At 50.2% G+C, this 19,543-nt stretch overlaps 6 protein-coding genes across 6 annotated transcripts; 4 read left to right on the forward strand and 2 right to left on the reverse strand.

Moving 5' to 3' along the window:
• Positions 1-169: 169 nt before the first annotated feature.
• N7539_009074 (ubiquitin C-terminal hydrolase 37) lies at positions 170-1,766 on the forward strand (the record flags this gene model as incomplete). Its single annotated transcript, XM_056938669.1, has 6 exons — positions 170-301; positions 359-453; positions 541-640; positions 718-899; positions 981-1,159; positions 1,243-1,766. The coding sequence occupies 6 exons, from the start codon at positions 170-172 to the stop codon at positions 1,764-1,766; spliced, it is 1,212 nt and encodes a 403-aa protein (XP_056786046.1).
• Positions 1,767-4,270: 2,504 nt separating this feature from the next.
• On the forward strand, positions 4,271-6,068 carry N7539_009075 (putative oxysterol binding protein (Orp8); the record flags this gene model as incomplete). The annotated part of the gene is made up of 6 exons (XM_056938670.1): positions 4,271-4,347; positions 4,509-4,585; positions 4,688-4,727; positions 4,790-4,859; positions 4,927-4,986; positions 5,121-6,068. 6 exons carry the CDS (start codon positions 4,271-4,273, stop codon positions 6,066-6,068), a joined length of 1,272 nt encoding a protein of 423 aa, XP_056786047.1.
• A 1,250-nt stretch (positions 6,069-7,318) lies between these two features.
• N7539_009076 (condensin subunit YCS4) lies at positions 7,319-11,310 on the reverse strand (the record flags this gene model as incomplete). Its single annotated transcript, XM_056938671.1, has 6 exons — positions 7,319-7,558; positions 7,662-10,046; positions 10,106-10,247; positions 10,307-10,430; positions 10,488-10,993; positions 11,075-11,310. 6 exons carry the CDS (start codon positions 11,308-11,310, stop codon positions 7,319-7,321), a joined length of 3,633 nt encoding a protein of 1,210 aa, XP_056786048.1.
• Positions 11,311-11,732: 422 nt separating this feature from the next.
• On the forward strand, positions 11,733-13,467 carry N7539_009077 (serine/threonine protein kinase CDC7; the record flags this gene model as incomplete). The annotated part of the gene is made up of 4 exons (XM_056938672.1): positions 11,733-12,015; positions 12,092-12,548; positions 12,605-12,665; positions 12,736-13,467. The coding sequence occupies 4 exons, from the start codon at positions 11,733-11,735 to the stop codon at positions 13,465-13,467; spliced, it is 1,533 nt and encodes a 510-aa protein (XP_056786049.1).
• Positions 13,468-13,699: 232 nt separating this feature from the next.
• Positions 13,700-14,716, reverse strand: N7539_009078 (ubiquitin-specific protease OTU1; the record flags this gene model as incomplete). Its single annotated transcript, XM_056938673.1, has 1 exon — positions 13,700-14,716. The coding sequence occupies one exon, from the start codon at positions 14,714-14,716 to the stop codon at positions 13,700-13,702; it is 1,017 nt and encodes a 338-aa protein (XP_056786050.1).
• A 1,312-nt stretch (positions 14,717-16,028) lies between these two features.
• Positions 16,029-18,980, forward strand: N7539_009079 (putative RSC complex subunit (RSC1); the record flags this gene model as incomplete). Its single annotated transcript, XM_056938674.1, has 5 exons — positions 16,029-16,180; positions 16,257-16,419; positions 16,496-16,564; positions 16,641-17,924; positions 17,997-18,980. 5 exons carry the CDS (start codon positions 16,029-16,031, stop codon positions 18,978-18,980), a joined length of 2,652 nt encoding a protein of 883 aa, XP_056786051.1.
• Between the last annotated feature and the right edge of the window lie 563 nt (positions 18,981-19,543).

Raw genomic sequence — 19,543 nt, forward strand, 5'->3', positions numbered from 1 at the left:
CTACAGTTTATGCGCTCCATTTTGCGTTCATACTTTGCGCTCAGTGAGCAGAGAAGCGCTAAAGAGACCTTGCGCTCGATTATGCCGCGCTTGCTTTTAGTAAATCGTCACCGGGCTACAAGTTGAGCTTCCGCTTGACGACTCTTTCATCTCTGTTTACACAGACATTATGGCTCCACGCACGAAGCGACAGCGTTTGACCGACCTGTCGGATGATCCCAGCGACTCGGAAATCTACAAGCCCGTCACTCCCGTAGAACGGGAGACATGGAACGGATTTTGCGAAATAGAATCGGAGCCGGTAAGCTGCAAAGAGCATCAGGAAATGGAAGCTAAAGACTGACTCGTCCGATGTTAGGCTTTGTTCAATGTGATGCTGCGGGAGTTTGGCGTTCAGGGTGTAAAAGTTCAGGAGGTCATCTCTTTGGACGAGGAAATGATGGCATTTCTCAAGTACGTGGCTGCACAAACGAGGCTTCGTTGTCTTTTGGATATACTTTTGAGATATGGACCTGTCTGCTAAACTCCGCGACCTGCCAGTAAGCCAATCTACGGATTGATCTTCCTTTTTCGCTGGCGAGAGGACGACGCCCACAAACAAGAGGCGAGCTGTCCCGACGGAATTTGGTTCGCTAACCAGGTACGAACTGGACATTTTCAATGCTGCTTATTTGAACGTGTATGCATTGCTGACATGAGCTTCTCCCCCACGACTAGACTGCCAGCAATGCCTGCGCCAGTGTGGCCTTGTTGAACATTGTCAACAACATCCCTGACATTGACCTTGGGGAGCACCTGCGTCATTTCAAAGCTTTCACAATGCCGTTTACACCAGCGCTGCGAGGGGATGCAATCAACAACTTTGAGTTCGTGAAACGAGTTCACAACTCATTTGCCCGGTGAGCATGCTCAAGTCTACGTGTTTATGCCTGCTACCTCCCAGAGAGATCACTGACCGTGTCTCGTGTTGGAAATTACAGAAAAATGGACATACTCAACTCTGATCTCCAACTTCAAGTAGAATCAAGGAGTCGCAAAAAGGCCTCGTCTAACCAAGACGGTGATGATGATGACTCGTCTTTTCATTTCATTGCTTTTATGCCCGCTCTGGGTCAGGTATGGAAATTTGATGGCTTGGAACGACAGCCTGAGTCAATCGGTAAGTATCATTGGCGCGGGCGAGTCCCGTTCCATCGCTCAGTATTGTGCCCGGGATGAGTTCAATCTGATTTCATTCTTTAGGTCAATGTTCTGAAGATGACTGGCTCGATGTAGTGCGGCCAAACTTGCTGGATCGCATGGCGGCCTACGAGGAGGACCAGATCGAATTCTCCATCTTGGGTTTGGTTCGCGATCCCTTACACGACCTTATTCACGAACTTGCGATGAATGTGAAGGGTTTGGAGATCATCCATGCACGTGTCCCACCTGAGAGCACAGGCACCGCTGCCTCCCCCTTCCTTGAAGGCACCATTCTGGGTCCGGAGCCGTCTCTGGGGTTGACACGAACTGTCCTTGATGCCATAACTGTGCCGGAGAAGACCCGCGCTGAGTATCAGGGTTGTGCTAAGAATCAACTCGATGCAAAGCGGCGGGCTCTGTGTGAGGCACAGAGAGAACTGCGCTCCCGCGTGCGGGAAGAGCAACAGTCACAGCGGGCAGATGACGACTACGCAACCGGACGACGATTCGACTATGGGCCGGCAGTGCGGGCCTGGCTACAATTTCTGGCGCGCAAACAGGCACTGCCAGACTTACTTGAATGAGGTTGTCCGGACTCTGCTCGTGGGATGATTGATTGGTTCACCGAGGTCCTCTGCTGGAGGAGGGGCTTGGGATTTCTGGAGACATGGAGGGACAATACAAATATAGAACGCACGCGCGGGGAGCAAAAGCCATGACCTTCGGGCAGCTGATCGAAGCAGGAATACGAGTAAATGACTTTAGCACATGCTACCCAAATCCTCTGCTATAACCACGGTCCTCGAATTCCTTTCCCAAGGCGATTGTAAACTGCTGAGCAGTCAAGTATCACGCGGAATACAAATGGCGCATCACGACCATTGACATTCTATAAAAGCTGCATGCTAGTAGCTGCATGCTTGTAAGGATCTCAAAGACCGATGTGAGGGCTAGGCACTCGGTTCGAAAAGCGTGGCAGAGTTTTGACCAACTGCCGAAGTCGATACAGCATCCCTAGGTATGACTATGTACTGGATTATACAGTAGTACACTGACCTCCAAACATCTGCTTGTGCACAACTCACCCATCTTCAAGTTAGTAGGTCATGCTATAGATGCACGTCATCAACTAAGTGGACGTCTGTTGACACTTGAGCACTGAGAAGATGCCAATCACAAGCCAAGAACAGTCACTAAGGGGGGTTACGGCGCACTCATTGGATGACAGGACCATAGCCACGTGATTGACCCGACATTCTACATTGCTGGGTCCGCCCCGTAGTCATCGCCAACTTATCGGCATGTTGATGTGCAACTGTACAACTTGTTGACTTTATGCTGCTACTACTACAGCCGTTCGCCAAGAGAGAAGCTTTTAATAGACAGCCATGATTTGTAGCTATGAATATAGGAGTCTTAGGATGGCAATTACGCTTAATCTGGGTGACCATCATGTGTTTTGACTTACGGTCAGTTCAGACTTCCGTCTACAAGACAATTACTTACTCACTAGTAGATAGTGATACTAGTACTGAATCACTGATGCACGTCATTGATTCACCGTTCTCATCAAAAGTACTGTACTAGCACTGTCATCTGACAGTATCCGTCATGTACAGCTGACCTAGGAACCATGACAATTCATGCCAGGCAAGACCAAGTACAAGACCACCTGACCTGGTACATTCATCAAAATACATGTTGTTGTCAGGATACTTGTCCGTACTCTGTAGTGAACCCCTTTCTTATCGGTTTTCGCCAAGCTCGGTATTTCATAGTCGGCTAGTTCACTATCTAATTAGCTAAGAAGGTCACTAATATACTCTTAATCTACCTTGACTTGACCAGATTTCGAGAGAAAATGCACCTCAAAGGAGCCCTTGACTGGAATTCAACCCAACTGTAAGATATCTCATCGACAGTAGTCATCAAACTTCACCCACACTACAATTATAAGGACTCTGGCGCAACTACAAAAGTGAAGGCCATCTTGACAGAAATCCAGTACTCTCCACTTGCAGAGCGCCCTCAACCACATCAGGAGTCCAGACCTCGACTCGGCCGGTTGGTACTCTGCAACCTACATTGCTGATTGCTACATGATCTAACTCCTGTACAGTGTACGTCTAGTAATTCCAATTACCACAAGGCCTTCTTTAGTTGTTGAAGTACTAAAGGCATTCCATTTGAGTTTCAGACTGTAGCCAAGCCACTATCACCTCCATCTAATCGATGGCGCTGGAGAGATAAGAGGTTAGAGTTTGGAAACTTTGTATTACCCGATGTATAATTGTAAAGAAAGACCATATCATGTACAAGTTGTACAATGTATGAATGTACATACATCAGGAACAGGTAAAGGTCGACTGATCTCAGTCCATGCATATTCCATTGGTATTAAATAATATTATAAACTGATACCAAAACAGTTGTACGATCCAGGTGCTTTGTATGTCATCGAAAATTCTACATTTGTATGATCTGATCAATTCTGAGCTTCCCACGTCACTGCTCCGTCTCACCTCCTCATTCAGTACCAATCAGTACCACGTTGGTACATGGAAGACCGCGGGCCATGAGCTCTTCAACGGTGTTATTGAATGTGTCTTTACTGTACTTTACATCTCCACCTTTGCTTCTCCAACAAAAACCCTTAACTTTCTTAGTTTTGGTAAGGCTTTTTCTTGGCCCCGTCTTTATTCCCGCCCCGCTCGAGATTATTATTGTTTCTGAAGTCATTTGCCCTTTCCCCCCTCCTCTGCCTTTCCCCTGGTTTCTTGTCCTCCTGAATCAGATCGCAGAAGACATCTCCAAGGCCCTCTCCAGTCTGCAGTTTCCTTGCTTTCGGCATCTTTGCTCTTTTCCCATATCAAACCAAAGGGTGTGTTTGTACAGTTCTGGTGCCGGCGGCTCTCTCTTCCTGCCTCCGTCGCCCCTTCTAATTCGCCACTCCCGAGTCCCCCCCCCCCCCCCACCCATCCATATCGCCCTCGGAGTACAAAAAGACAGCCTGGTTTCACCGATCCTCCGCTCACCGTGATTGTTGTCTTTGAACTTCTTTGCTTGGGTTCTGGGCTGTTTCAAAACCATGTCAGCCACCGCCGTTCCGGAGAAAACTCCAGATGACTCGTCCAAGTTGAAGACGTTTCTGTCCATTCTGCGAAAGTAGGCCGATCTCCGATCTCCGACCTCCCTCTCTCTCCGCCCGCCAATGTAGTTGTCGGCCTCTCCGCGCCTCCGGAGTCAATGCGATTCAGGGCGCAAGGAGCAGAGAACTTGGAGATCACCAGACAGATAAACAGAACCGGCAGGCTAACATCTCCTAGATTCGTCGGTGTGGCAGATATCGCATCGGTTCGCTTCTCGTTGCCCGCTCAACTGCTCGAGCCCCGACCGAATCTGGGTACGTGGCATCTGTTCAAGACCCCGATCAACAGAGCATGGCTCAGTAAATGGTTATACAACCTGAGATCCCCGAAGCAAGCTAACAGACTCCGTCGTGCAGAATACTGGAACTACCTGGACCGACCAGAGACGTTTGCCAGGTCAGCAGCTGAGCGCACGACTCCCACGATGACGACATATGTACTGACGCGCACTTGATCAGTATCGGCAAATCCGACGATGAGCTGGGACGTATGTTGGAAGTTTTGAGGTTTTGGTTCACCAAGGATCTGGTAATTCTTTGCCGCGCGAAAGACTGTCCAACACAAAAAGAGCGGGATTCGCTGATTGTTGATCCAGAAATACGTCAAGGGAAAGCCGTGCAAGCCGTACAACTCGACTCTGGGCGAATTCTTCCGAGTATGTTCCACCCCTCCATCAGCAAGAAGTCCTCATCTGTCCGCGCCGAGCCACCATTGCAAACCGCGCTGGCCGATCGCTTGAATCATCTGCTAATCAAAGGGTCGCTCTCTCTCTCCTTTGCGTGTTTATAGTGCCACTGGGAAGTCAAAGACTACGTTCCCGAAGAAGTCAATCTCCCCGGAGTACCCGCCACTGCCAACGGCACAACTGTTCAGGACGGAAATGAGAATGTGAAGATCTGCTACCTGACCGAACAGACCTCACACCATCCACCTGTTTCTGCCTTCTACATCGACTGTCCCGAGCGCGGAGTCTCCGCACGTGGGTTTGATCAGATCAGCGCCAAATTCACCGGTACCAGCATCCGTGTCAGCCCCGGACAACACAATTTGGGTATCTTTCTCAACATCGAAAAGCGAGATAACGAGGAATACCAATTGACTCACCCGGACGTACATCTCGGTGGCCTGCTGCGCGGAGCCCTCGCCATTACCGTCTCGGACACATGTTACGTGACGTGTCGCAAGACCCGTATCAAAGCCATCCTGCAATACCTGGAGGAAGGCTGGATCGGCAAAGCCCAGCACAAGCTCGAAGGTGTCATTTTCCGGTACGATCCCGACAACGATAACATCACGCGGTTGAAGGATGTGCCTGAACGGGATGTCCTTGCCCGAGTCAGCGGGTCCTGGCACGGCAAGGTCCACTACACTCCAGCAGGATCCAAGGAGCCCCGACTTTTGATTGATGTGACGCCCCTCCACCCGGTCGAGAAGGCTGTCCCTCCACAGGAGCAACAGCTGCCCAACGAGTCCCTCAAGTTCTGGGGCCAAGTCACCAATGCCATTGTCGACAAGCAATTCACAGAAGCTACCCGACTAAAGCAGGAGATTGAAGAGCGACAGCGCCAGAAAGCCGCTGAACGCAAGGAAAAGAACGAAGAGTGGAAGCCACGCTTCTTTGTTGGTGCCACCAGTCCCTTGGGCAAGCCCGAATTAACCCAGGAGGGCGAGAAGGCTCTCCAGGGCATTCGCTCAGGAGATTACAGGCTGGAAGAAAACAAACTGCTGGGCGCATAGATTCATGTCTTTTCGTTTTTTTTTTTTTTTTTTTTTTGACGGAGAGCCAGGCAGGGTCGAGTTTTGCCTTGTGGATAGATGATTCCATGGGTCTCTCACTAGATACGAAGTTTTCACCAGCATTGGCCGCCCTCCTCCAGGACGATTTCTCCTGATTTCCCATTATTCTGCTCTTGATCTCCTCCCCTTTGCCTGGAATTACTCCCGTCCAGACTACATCCACCCGATTCCGATTGATCTTTTCACCACGTCAGGCGTATCCGGCATACGACCCCCATCTCTCTTGTCCACCTTCTCCTCCCTTTTCTCATCCAGACCACACGGATCCAGGCGTCTTGGGTGTTTCTTGAGAATTTTTTTTTCAATCACTTCTGCTGTTTGTTGTCTGCCATTTCTACCATGGAGACAGTTCCGGCGTTTAGGTACGATTGGAGTTTTTGACCTTGATTGTATGTCTCTGCCTCAGTTTGTCTGTGTCTGTGTCCGTGTCCGTGTCTGTGATTGTGTAATTGTGTGATTGTGTGTACGTCAGTCTTTTCCTCTTTCCAATTATCTAGACTACATACTGTAAGGGGATATTCATTTTATGTTACTTCATCCATGTCCTTCTAAATTGATCCCTCCTTTCTTTCTGTACGACTTCTCAGACACACGATCTCACATGTCAAGCACGCCGTATCGGAAACAAACACTTGTATAAATTCAACATTATTTATAGTCAAGGCTAATAGCCTAAAACCTAATTGAGATTTCAATACGACAAGCTATAAACCTCATGGCGACAGGCGATCAGGCGATCGCGATCAGACGATCACTCCAAGGGGAATGGAAGGATATGTATAACATTCAAGATCAATATTCACAGAATACTATGGCCGATAACAATAAGTCCTTGACTCGGCTTGAAGGGGGTAAAAAGGTTCATAATTGCCGGCCTGTTGTCCCATACATGCGCCACAACCACAATCCCAGTTGAACAGACCCAACACCGCTCCCCTCTCCTCCATCATCCCACACTCTTCGCGCGTTGACCAAAGTGCGCAAGGAGGGGGGGGGACAAAAGACACAAAACAAATATGCTATGAAAAGGTACGAATCAAATTATCACACAGAGGCATGCGCAGGAAAGGAAGTGAAAAAAAAAAAAAAAGAAAATATCAAAGAAGAAACCAGCCAGAGTGGACTTCATCGGCTTTCCGTGGTCACTCGGCAAATTAGAGACTCTGCTGACAGGAACACAGCAGCGGACTTTACGCCGACGCGCTGACCCGTGCAGTGCTGGCCGGTGTACTCGAAGGTGCAGGGGCACTGGCAGCAGGATTTGAGCTCGTGGTCACCTTGTTGAAACCAGCGGCGACGATCTTTGCAATTTCTTCGTTCTTATGCGGCAGCAAAGAGAGGGCATAGGCGACGTCATTCCATTGGCGTTCGGTCTCGCATCGTGGGAGACGAGCGGCGAGTTTCTCGGAAAGTTGACGAGCGTGTTTTTCCTGTAAAAAAGAAAAGTGAAGAGCGCAACATGTCAGCAAACACTTTGACAAGAACGGTGGATACAATCGGGGACAGCAAAACAACGTATATGGCAAACCCTACCTTTTCAACAAAACCAATGAGGAATTTGACGATCCGTCGCAACGAAGCCTCTTCCAGATTGCGCTCCGCACTGAGCAGACTGAACATGTCCACAAAGTGATTATAGACAGCGTTGTCCTTGGTGGCCAACTCGGTGAAGAACATTCGTGCCAGATCGGCAATCTTTTTGTCCTCATCCTCCAGGCACTTGGCCATTTCACCAAGCTGACCCTTGACTTTGACTTGACCGGCAAGAATAAGGAAAGTCAACGTCATCAGACAGGTCCGCTTGACGGAAGCATCATCATCGTTCAGACGTCGATAGAGGAAGTCAGTATTCTCGTCAATCAGATGATTGAAGCAGACGGCCATATCGCCGAGAGCAATGACAGCGTTGCTGCGGACGATTGGGTCTTCGGAGCGCTCCATGATCGTGATCAGAAGCGGCAGGTTCTTCTCACAGTATTCGGCAGACACACACATGAGCTTTGCCATGCAAAGAGTCGCAGACGCCTGGAGGTCTCGATCGGAATACGCAATGTTGTTGGCGCAAATTTCAGCTACCAAGGGACCGAACTTGGCCAGCAAGGAGTTCTCCCCATAAAGAAGCTCCCTCTCTCGAATGTGAGCCATAGCATCCTGGAAATCATCTTCGGTGGTGCCGCCAATGAGATCCAGCTCATCTGCCTCAGCATCACCCTCTTTGGCTGCAGTAGCCTCGGCGGTCTTGGCCTTTTCTTGCTCAGCCTTTCGTCGTTTGAAGTCCAACTCACATAACTCAAGGTGCACAATCTGCTTAATCGCAATATGGCCCACCACATACAAGAGTTGCGACAGCGCCGCCGACGAAGGCTTCAGTTTGGAGGCCGGTTCCTCGCTTGAGTCGGTGGTTCCGTGCCTTTGGTCCTCGCCATCGATGGCTGACCGAGGGGAAGACGACCTTTCCGCCTGAGGTTGGAAAACAAATCTCGTTTTGCGTCGGAGAATATCCGAGCACAGAACATCCGGGTGTTTGGACAAAGCGTAGATGGCGCTGATTGCTTGTTCAGCCACGCCGTACCATTCCTTGCTTTCAGAGACAATCTCCAGGATTGCCGCCAGCTTTACCAATACGGCGTGGTCATTAGCAAGCTTGGGCACGCTGACCACATCCTTGGCCTTGGCCTGGCGTCCAGGTACCATTCGTCGAAGAGCAATACATGTGTACTTGGCGAGCACAAGATCCGATCGGCCCAAAGCACCAAGACCAATGCGCAACATCGCCTCGATTTCCTTCACAACAACCTCAGGATCTGCCAAGGCCAGCATGCCAAGCACAATGATTGAGCCTCGACGTTGAGTCTTGGAGATTTCTTTTCTTGTGACACTGTACACTTGCCAGAGCTTTGCAATGACCGCCTCGGAAATATGGCCAGCTTTCATCATGGTGCTCAAAAGTTGTTCGAGACATGTCAGCTCAGCTGGGGTCGCGCCAAACGTCAAACTGATCATATTGCGAGCAATGTAATTGGCCGCATCGTTCGGGCTAAAAGTGTCTGGCGCGTCGAAGAACAGGCCCTTGTAACAATCAATGAGGTGGGTTTGAACACCCTTGCCTTCGTCGCTATTGCCTTTGGTCCAGATCAGGCGCAGCATACGGCGAATGCCACTGCGAGCCGTCTCAACCTTGTAAGCGTCGAGCATGACGAAAAAGTCCATGGCCTCGATGACTTCACTCTTGTTCCTTGACGACAATAGTTGAGAAACAATCGTGGATGCAGTGTGAAGGACTTCAATGAAACGAATGGCTTCATTGTAGTACTTTCGTGTCAGTTGCAGCCGCGTCAATAATTCAGACGTCGCAGCTTGTTCGGCTGCCTTGCGCATGGCCTCCGCCTTCTGGTCTTCCGACATGCGCGGTGCCTTAGAAGGGGACTCATCTACCAACTGGGTCGCATCGTCCAGAAGCTCGGGATCGACTTGAGTAGCTTCCCCGTCGAATCCAGGAGTTTCCACCGGCCGTAAGGAGTTCAACTCCTCGTCAACACCATCCAACCTGTCGGACCATTCCTTGTGAGAAAGCAGTCCGCCGTGCATGACGCTGAAGGGATGAGTCGCGACCAGCTTCGAAAGCAACTTAATTGCATTTCGACGGACGTTGCTACTCTTGTCTTCCAGACTTCTCGCAGCCAGCTGGGCAGCAGCTTGTCGTCGTTTCGGGAACTTTTGCTCCAAATCACAAATTCGCATGAGAACTTGAATCGCTCGGCTGCGGCAGTATGGATTGATATCAAGGAAGCGCTCTTCTAGCACGTCGAAGAACGCGTTGATTTGGGTCTTGGAGTTTTCGCTAGGTTCTTCTTGTCGGCTCAGGTCAGAAATGAGATTCCCACAAACCTCGATAACGGCGCATCGCAGTGTGTAAGCCTTTCAAACCGTTAGTTCATATACATACGGGATAATCTTTCTATCCGTTTGTGCCCTACCTCACTGTCCAGCTGTTTAGCTAGGAGAGTCATTTGCTTGATGATCAATCGCGGAGCAAGCTCAGACAGCTTGATAATGAAAGCGGAGACCGACTTGGGCCCTCGCGTGTCGTTTGAGTTAAATTCCTTGTTTCCAAGCTCCCTAAGCAAGTGTAAGCCACTCTGACCGCCTCTGAGAGCAACAATATTCGAGTGGCATACTTCAAGATTTCGTCTGAGAGTTGCGGGTAGTCGTACTGTTCCGCAAGAATGTGAAGGAACTCGGCCATGGGTTCGGAGAGATGTTCGAAATAGGTGAGACTTTGTACGATGGAGGTTTGCGCACCTAGTTGGAATGTCAGAAAAATGTACCCGAAGATCCAGAATCCTTAGTGCCACACACCGAATGCATGGCCGTGGTGCTTGACCGCGATGCACAGGACCTTGAAAGCATGCATGCGGATAGCCATGCTCTTAACTCGTTGTTCACTTTCCAAAACTAAGTAGATTGTACGGGTGAACAAGTTGATGAATGTGTCGCGATCTGAGGTTGTTAGGAAAATGCGACCCAGCTTGAGCTTCATCACCTTGCACATGGTCTCCATGGAGATCTGGAGTTGCGGAACCCAGTCCCACTGCCCATCTTTTGCTGATTTAGATCGCGACTTTGGACCTCCTCGTCGTACTGGTGCAGACTCGGCAGGTTTCTCTGCGGCCTTTACCTCCACGGCGGACAGAGCCCACTGCAACAGAAACCCATACATCTCCAGAAGCTGCTTGTGATGTTGAATCGCATCTTGCTCATCTGATTCAAGGTCGCTGTGGATTATTTCGGCCTCCACCGACAGGCCGGAGACAATCAAGTCCAGGACTTTGCTGAGAGATTTTGCGGGGAGAAAGCTTGGATATCTGCAGTAGTTCAAACGTTCAGAATTGGGTCCAGGCGAGGGGCGACCTCTACAGGAAATTTGGGAAGGAACAGGAGCGCACTTGAGTAGGAACTGGAGTGAGTCGAAGAATGCCGGTCTCGTTAATCCTTCCGGGTTCTCTGCGACAGCATCGACAATTGGATTCAGAACACTGTCCACCAGCGCTGTTGACAACTGGTTGGGGTCGGACTCGCAGTCCAAAAGATCCGCATCTGCATCTGGAGTTGGAATAGATGCCGGGTCACTCAAGTAGTACTTGAGCGACTCGTTAATGTCAAATTGTATTCTGTCCTCCATGGTGGGCCGTGTGTTGTGAACGAGATGGAATTGAGGAGGGGAAATCAGCGGGTGTTGATAAGCGGGTGTTTGGCTTTTGCCCTTTTCGGTCGCTTTTCTTTCAATGTTACGGCGCATTACATGACTGCACAGGCCCCAAGCTGCTCACCGCCCGAACTCACCGCCCGCTAGTACCGTCATTTGCGCGTTTTTTTGAGGAGCTGGGTCGTGCCGATGTTTGCGGCGATGCTTTCGGAGAAAAACATCGGAGGTGCTCGCGCTGCCCGCTCAATTCCATATCCACTCAACACTTTCCAAGCCTCGTGTTCTGGAATTTCTCTCGGATCACAACGACCAAAGGACCCAATTATTCCAAGGATAATTTTCACGCCATACTTCTCGAACAATATCGCGAATCTATCCAAAGCCTGCCATACAGCGCCATGACCACTCTCCGCGGGGCCCCCGCTGGAGTCTTTGAGCTGAAGCGTAGTAGTTCCGGACAAGAATACCACGCGAACGAAGATCGATACACCCTCGGAAAGGACGATCCAAGAACGAACGATGACACATCACTAGTGGAAAGCGAGCTTGACGAAGATGATGGGCAAGAGGACGAGGAGGAGGAAGAGGTCGACGAGACCGTGCGGGAAGATATGATGAAGTTGAAAGACACATTTCCAGAAATTGCGGATCGCTTTCGCTTGATCAATCGAATCGGAGAAGGTGAGTTTTGGGTCCATTGTCAATGCAAAGAAGTCTGTTATCTGGGACCACATGTTAATCGGAGTCTGGCTTCAAGGGACATTTTCAACCGTGTACAAAGCCGAGGATCTGCAATTCTACGGAAACTACCGCAAAGAGTGGGAGATATTCGGTCAAGCTCAGGATCGAGAGGCCGAGGAATGGGGGAAACCTCCGAGCAAGCGACGAAAGATGAACGGGGCTCCAAACGACCAGCACCGGCCCCGGTATGTTGCGCTGAAGAAGATCTACGTCACGAGTAGTCCGATTCGCATTCAGAATGAATTGGAACTTCTGCATGACCTGCGAGGGTGCAAATCTGTCTGTCCTCTGATCACGGCTTTCCGGTATCAGGATCAGGTGGTGGCGGTCTTGCCATACTTTCCTCATACCGACTTTCGCATTCAATATCGCACCTTTATGGTAGCCGACATGCGGCACTATTTGTGGTCACTTCTAACGGCACTGAAGTCGGTTCACTCACACGAAATCATACACCGCGACATCAAGCCCACGTACGTTATCATTGACTTGGAAACCTCACGGACGACCACTGACAGCCCTTTCACAGCAACTTCCTTTACAATCCCGATCTGAAAGAAGGTGTCCTGGTTGATTTTGGTCTTGCAGAGGTATGCAAAAGCTTCGGGCGTCAAGCTATATTGGAATGGCACAAGCTAATGGTCTGGTTCCCTCTGATAGCGCCAAGGCTCCGAATACAGCAGTCCCTGTCTCTGTTCCCACCAAAGTTACGTCCGTCGCGGCCGAATCCTCTCGAGCTATTTCTCCAAGAACCCTCCAACGAACGGAATCTCGAGCGGATACCCAAAAGCCGACTCTCGGCCCTCTCGACGGGCAAACCGTGCAGGCACACGAGGGTTTCGGGCACCCGAAGTTCTGCTCAAGTGCACGTCGCAAACAACCAAAATCGACATGTGGTCAGTAGGTGTCATTCTGCTGACCTTACTGGGACGCCGTTTCCCCTTCTTCAATTCCGCCGACGATATCGACGCTATGATTGAAATGGCCAGTATCTTTGGCACGCGACGCATGAAGGCGGCCGCGGCCATGCACGGACAAATATTCGAGACCAACTTGCCCACCATCGGAGAGAAAGGGTACAGCTGGGAGAAATTAGTAAAATGGTCGAGCTGTGTGGAAGACCTGACCGAGAGCGAGTCGCAAGCGACGCGCCTGCTTTCTGGACTCATGGAGCTTGACCCATCCAAGCGCTTGAGCGCCGAGGAAGCACTCGAGCACGAGTTTTTCACCGAGCCGATCCTCCACGATGTGGAATGGGGCGGCCACCCCGAAGAGGAGAGTGTGGACTCGGAAGAGGCGAATGAAAGGGCAATGGATGAGGAAGCGGCAGCCGCTGCCGAAGAGGTGGACGAGCTTGAAATGATACTCAACCCTGAAATGTACAACAAATGATGCGGAGATCCAGAGCACATCGGGGGTTCTTTGACACCTTATTTATGCAATCCCATAATGTATGACGCTCTAACACTATTAGTTTCCAACAACCACAATGTATCATGTATACACTTGTTTTAAAAGGGTATTCCACCATAGATTCGAGGCTTCGTTCCTCTCTCCTTGTCCAGCTGCCGGTGAAGCAGCGCCAAGTCTCCCAAAAGGGTCGTATCAACCGGCGATACCGTGACTAGGATGCTTCGCCAAAATCGGTATGACCAGTTTCCATCGCATGTTTAGTAGCTCCTCTTTCTCCAGTGAAAGTGCCACCACAAATATTGCAACGGACCTGGAAGCCTGCCGTATCCGTGTAGTAATGTTTGCTCTGCAGCACACGACACAGCTCCTTTGCCTTTTCCAAGACTACAGGGTCCGCTGCATCAAAGATCTTGGTATCGTCAGGCGCGAACAAATCAGCTCGAGTATGAGGTGGATCAGAAGGGCACAGTGCGAGGACGTCGTAGTGAATACCGGAGTAGACCACTATGCAACGAGTCGGCGCACCTTCATTGAACTGAAACATGTTGAGAGTCTGCACGTCAATAGAACAGATTTCGAGATTGAAGTATTCGCTCAAAATCTTAAGTTCGATGGCACCTCCCCATGAGCTCTCCGTCTGGATCCACTGGCAGTAGTCGTCGGGCTGTTTACCCAGGATGGCAGCTGTGTATTCTGTCGGATTTGACTGAATTGACGCCGCGACGATGGATCGAAGCTCAACCATGGTGTCCATGTCGCCCATGACAGCAGCTCCCACCGCACGGAACAAACACGAGTTGTCGTCGGGCATGACACGCAGCACGAACGTGCCGCCATGCTCTGGAGATGGAATCTCCGGAGGGTCGTCGGCTGTGTTTGATGGCTTCCGCGCATTTGAGGGTTGTGATCGAGCTGGCGATGAGCGGGTTTGAGAACTTAAGCCTGCGCTGGGCTGGACCACCGGAATCGCGACCTCTTGTGCGGCAACTGATTGTCGTGCAGCAATGATCAACTGCTCCCCATTCAGATTGACACCTGTTTCTGCCAATTGCTGATCGGGTTTGTAGTCGTCCAGTTGTAAAGTTTTCAGGTCAGGGTATCCATATTTGACATCGAAGGAGGCGAGGCCCGTTTTCTCGGCGATATGTGCACATAGGTCTTGAATGGTCGCCGACTCGTTCAGAGTAACCGTTGACTGGCCTGATGGCCCGCGCACTCGCAAACGCATTTCAAACAAAGGAAGATGTACGTCAGGGGGTATGTACGTAGGTCAGTATTCAGTGCCAGTAGAGCAATCGAATGTAAGGAGCGGGGACTTTGCGCCGACGGTGACACGAGTCAAGTGAGTTGCAACTGGTAAGGTGGTCAGAGCCGCCCGAGGAGTTCAATTAGGAAGCAACCTCGTATGACGGTGTCCGAGTGTGGGGTATCTTCACATGTACGCCACTCCACTCACGTGCCTACTATTCTTATCTTCAAATCGACTAGCTTGAATGACGATAAGAAAGTCTGTCGGGACTCGGCGCCAGTCACCGAATAGAACAGAATTGAAAAGCTACTAATGGCTTGTTGATCAGAAACTGAAACCATGAGATCGACATCTAAGGAGGCTAGAGTCGACTTTTTCATCTCTGCTAGTGACGAACCAAAGGACTGAACATTTTTTAAGGTTTCAGGTACATTGTGAAGGCCATAATGCCAGTATCGAGAGTATGAACTTTGTAGTTCAATACTAGAGACTTGAAAGTAAAGAGATCTATCACCTCTCCATACATGTCAACTGCTACCCCTATTTGCTGTTGACACGGCCAATTAGATACATGTTCAATCCCTATTCATTGCAACCTAGTCAAAGTTCGAATTATGAGCATCAAAGCGCAATCTATGAGGCCCGTTATGTAGCTTATGCGATCCGAGTGATATGAGCCCTGTCGATCGCTACGACCCCAAGCCCGGTCTCCAATGCTCGCAATTTTGAGCACAGAGCGGCTGAACGGCGGTCTCAACAATATACTCTTGACAGTTCTACAACGAGATAATCTCCAGGAAAGCCCCATTTTAATGCTATTACACGCTATTCTTTCTATTCTTCTATACGCGTTGACCACGCGCTAGATTAAGTACAGTCTCCGATCTATTTGATCAACAAATGCGCCGGTGCGGAGAACTTGATACGCACCCCGCACGCCCCGGATCCGCGTATCATCGTTACAATGTTATACGGTCGATTGTTGAGACAATCCGAACAATCTGATTGATATCGTAATTTGGGATGCTATGGTGGTGTGAAATTCAATCGTGCTTGTTCGAGTCTCAAATTGCCCATTCTAGCGCTGTTTGCCTGGCGAATGTGGCGGACAATTCACGATACTGCCGTATGGCACGTGAAATGACATGGATGACTCAGCAAAACACAAAACGCGGATGGACCCATCCGTTCTTCCTCTCCTACCACCCCATGCTCTCGGCGCTTCAAAACATACTTACAGATCCGCGCGACCGATTCTTCATATCGCAATACTTCGCTGATTGTCGCGACAATGAGCGCTGCAGGGTCGCCTGGGCGCGAAAAGTCGGCGCCTCAGCCGGAGGAGCCTGTCAAGTCAATTGAGGAGGAAAGCACGATCACGGACGAACAATGGCTGGGAATCTGGGACATGCTGATGGCCATCTATGACTTTCGTGAGCCCGAGTACGTCTTTGCTAGGATGCGAAGCTGCGCCCTGCAAAACCCCGTATCCATTGATGGACTGACAGTTTGCATCCAGTGGCCACGACCCCTCCCGACTATTTCACCGCAGCGTCAACAAGCGTATTGTCCCAGATTACTACGATATCATCAAGGAACCTATGGCCCTCAGTATTGTCAAGGCTAGACTTAACAAGCGCGAGTACAAGAACGTCACCAACTGTGTGCGCGATTTCGCCCTGGTGAGTCAATGAGTTCTCTGCCTCTTTTTCTTTTTTTTAGAGGCGCGCGACCGCTGACTGTCTTCCAATTCAACAGATTCCTCATAATGCACAAACCTACAACCGACCCAAATCGCAAGCTTACGAAGATGCGCTAGTGATCAAAGTAAGACATGCAATCGAGGATGACGGGGTGGGATATTGCAGTGGAACGGCCACCAGTTAACGTTATGTGCATTTAGGATGTCATCATCACCGAATTGAAGAAGTTGGTTGAAAGAGGTCTACTCACTGCCCAAGAAGCTGAGTTGCCAGATCTGGGCGAAATTCCCGAAGCGGATCCTCTTCCGGAGGAGGACGATGAAGACGAGGATGATGACGAGGATGATGAGGACGATTCTGACGATGATCGGCGCAAGAAGAAGCCAGGCCCCAAGCCAGGATTCAAGCGTGGGAATCAAAAGAATGAGCCGGACTCTCGCAAGAAGCGTGGACGACCTCCCCGTGTCGATACGCCCATGGAAACGCGTATCAAGACAATCCTCAAGGGCATTCGCAAATTCAAAGGCCCAGATGGCCAGCTCAAAATTTCCCATTTCGAACGGTTGCCCGATAAGATGTCGTACCCGGACTATTACATGGAGATCAAGGAGCCCATCGCTATTGACATTATCAAGCGCAAGGCAAAGCGAAAGAAGTACAACTCGGTTGATCACTTCATGCGAGATCTCGATCTCATGTTCAACAATGCCCGGGCATACAATCAATCTGAGTCTCGGATCTACAAGGACGCCGTTGATCTCCAGGTCGAGGCGCGCAAGTTGGCCGAACAAGAGAAGAAGAAGCCCGATAGCGAGTATCTGATGGAGGATGGTCGATTCCCTCTGCCGGATGGAATTCTGCACCGGAATGAGTTGTGGAAGGTTGGTGACTGGGTTCACATTCAAAACCCCAATGATGTGTCAAAGCCAATTGTCGCCCAAATCTACCGCACCTGGCAAGATTCGGATGATCAGAAGTGGATCAATGCGTGCTGGTATTACCGGCCAGAGCAGACGGTGCATCACTTCGAGAAGCACTTTTATCCCAATGAAGTCGTCAAAACTGGCCAATACCGTGACCACCGTGTCGAGGAGATTGTCGATCGTTGCTTTGTTATGTTCTTCACTCGTTACAGTCGAGGCCGCCCTCGTGATCTGCCCCCTGACAAGCAGATCTATGTCTGCGAGGCACGATACAATGAAGAGAAGCACAAGCTCAACAAGATCAAGACGTGGGCCAGTTGCTTACCGGATGAGGTGCGCGAAAAGGATTATGAGATGGATCTGTTCGATGTGCCGCGCAAAATCAGAAAGGTTCCCAGTCCGATTAAGCATTTGCTTAAGAGTGATGCCAAGGAGACAGACGATCTTCCCCGGCCAACGTGGGGTGCTGAGAATGCGCCGCCGATGGTGGGTGCCGTGCATCGGCGCCCTCGGGACGAAAATGTAAGATTTCTATTTGTTTACGATTTGCTCACCATGCTGGTGAGGTTTGGCTCTGAAGTGGACTGAACATGTGCTAATACCTGCCTCTTTTCAGGAGTCCCCCCGCCGGAGCCCACTCCTTCACCACCTCCTCAGCCTCCTGTTCTTCCACCCACAGCCATGCCAGTGCCTAATCCTCGTCCACCTATGAGCCAGCAGCCCATGGCGACTCCCAACATGGCACCGCAAGGAATGGGAGCAGCTCCTGAGATGACCAGCTCGGCACCTGCTATTCCAGCTGCGCAGAGCTCACCGATGCCACCAGCCCAGCCGGCTTACCAGACGCACATGACTCCGCAGATGTACCAAGGACCGAATCAGCGCCGTCCAAGCAACTTTGTACCTCAATCACCCGCTGTCGCAGCTGCGGGATATCAAGCTTCGCCCGCTACGTCGCAATATGCAGTGCAACAACAGGCACACTTTGGCGGTAATTTCCCCGCAAATCGCGCGCAGCCCACCCCAGCTCCTTCCGTCGCACCTCCCCCTGTCCAGGCGTTCAATCCAAATGCGCCTCGTCCCGTTGAAGTCTACCAACTCAACGAAGCTGCCAACAACGCCATTCCACCTGAAATTCGCAATCAATTCCATACCGACGAACAGGGCCATGTACTCTTCTTCAGCTCAGCACCTCTAGATCCGGTTCCCGCCGCGCCTACTAAACTCAGCCACTCCTTGAAATACCTTGCCACCAAGGAAGAACGACGAGAGAAAGTCGCAGAGTACAAACGCAAATTCCTCGAGCAACAAGCCCAGAAAGAAGAGACCGCCAAGCGCCAGCGCCTCACAAAAGAAGACATGGACAGTCTTGTTGATGAATTTATGCCAAAAGCTCTAGAACAGTTGATTGAACAAATGGAGGCCGGCACAAAAGAGATCTACCGTGACGTCTACGGTGAGAATGCGGAGCAAATGCGTGCCATAAGGATGAAGAAGCTTGAACTTGAGAGAGAAGCGGATCGAGAGAGAAGAAAGGAAAATGAGAAAATCAACGCGCAAATAAAGGCCAAGCAGGAAGTGAGTCTGAGGAAGAAACCTTTGTACATGGATTTTTGATAAGTTGGTGAGGGCGGGCCTCCTAGCTTCATTATCTCGCTCATCACCGCCAAGATCTATCAGACAGGATGTTATCGAGGGCAGCGGTAATTCTCTGTGTACGATCCTGATTTTGAAATCCCTCGCATTTTCTTCATGATTCACCATTCACATTTTCCTGCCTCTTGTGTCATTCTATTCTAACCACTTCTTCATTCTTGACTTCACTTCTTTCACACAAATCTTCCGTTGATTCCCATACCCATCATCCTTTTACGTTGTGGTCACGTCATCGACATTGTGTTGTAACATGTTGAATAATGTTTGAAATCCCTGCTTTATCACCCTGGTTATGGATGTCATGTTCGTGGAGTATTCAAGAGGGCGGTGTTATTTTCATACAAGCTGTGGCTTTGCTTTCATTCCATTATTCCAAGGTTGCAAAAGAGTAAATTAGGATACTAGACGAAGTCCTGATAAGTCGATGACGGGCAGAGCCCACGGGCCGCGCTCCAGCTCCATGCGAAGTTACTCAGTATTTCCTTCAAGCCTCTTGTACAATGTACAGTGTACAGTGTACACAT

This window comes from Penicillium diatomitis (genome assembly GCF_028827545.1).
Source record: "Penicillium diatomitis strain IBT 30728 chromosome Unknown utg000015l_segment0_segment0, whole genome shotgun sequence".
Taxonomy (NCBI): domain Eukaryota; kingdom Fungi; phylum Ascomycota; class Eurotiomycetes; order Eurotiales; family Aspergillaceae; genus Penicillium; species Penicillium diatomitis.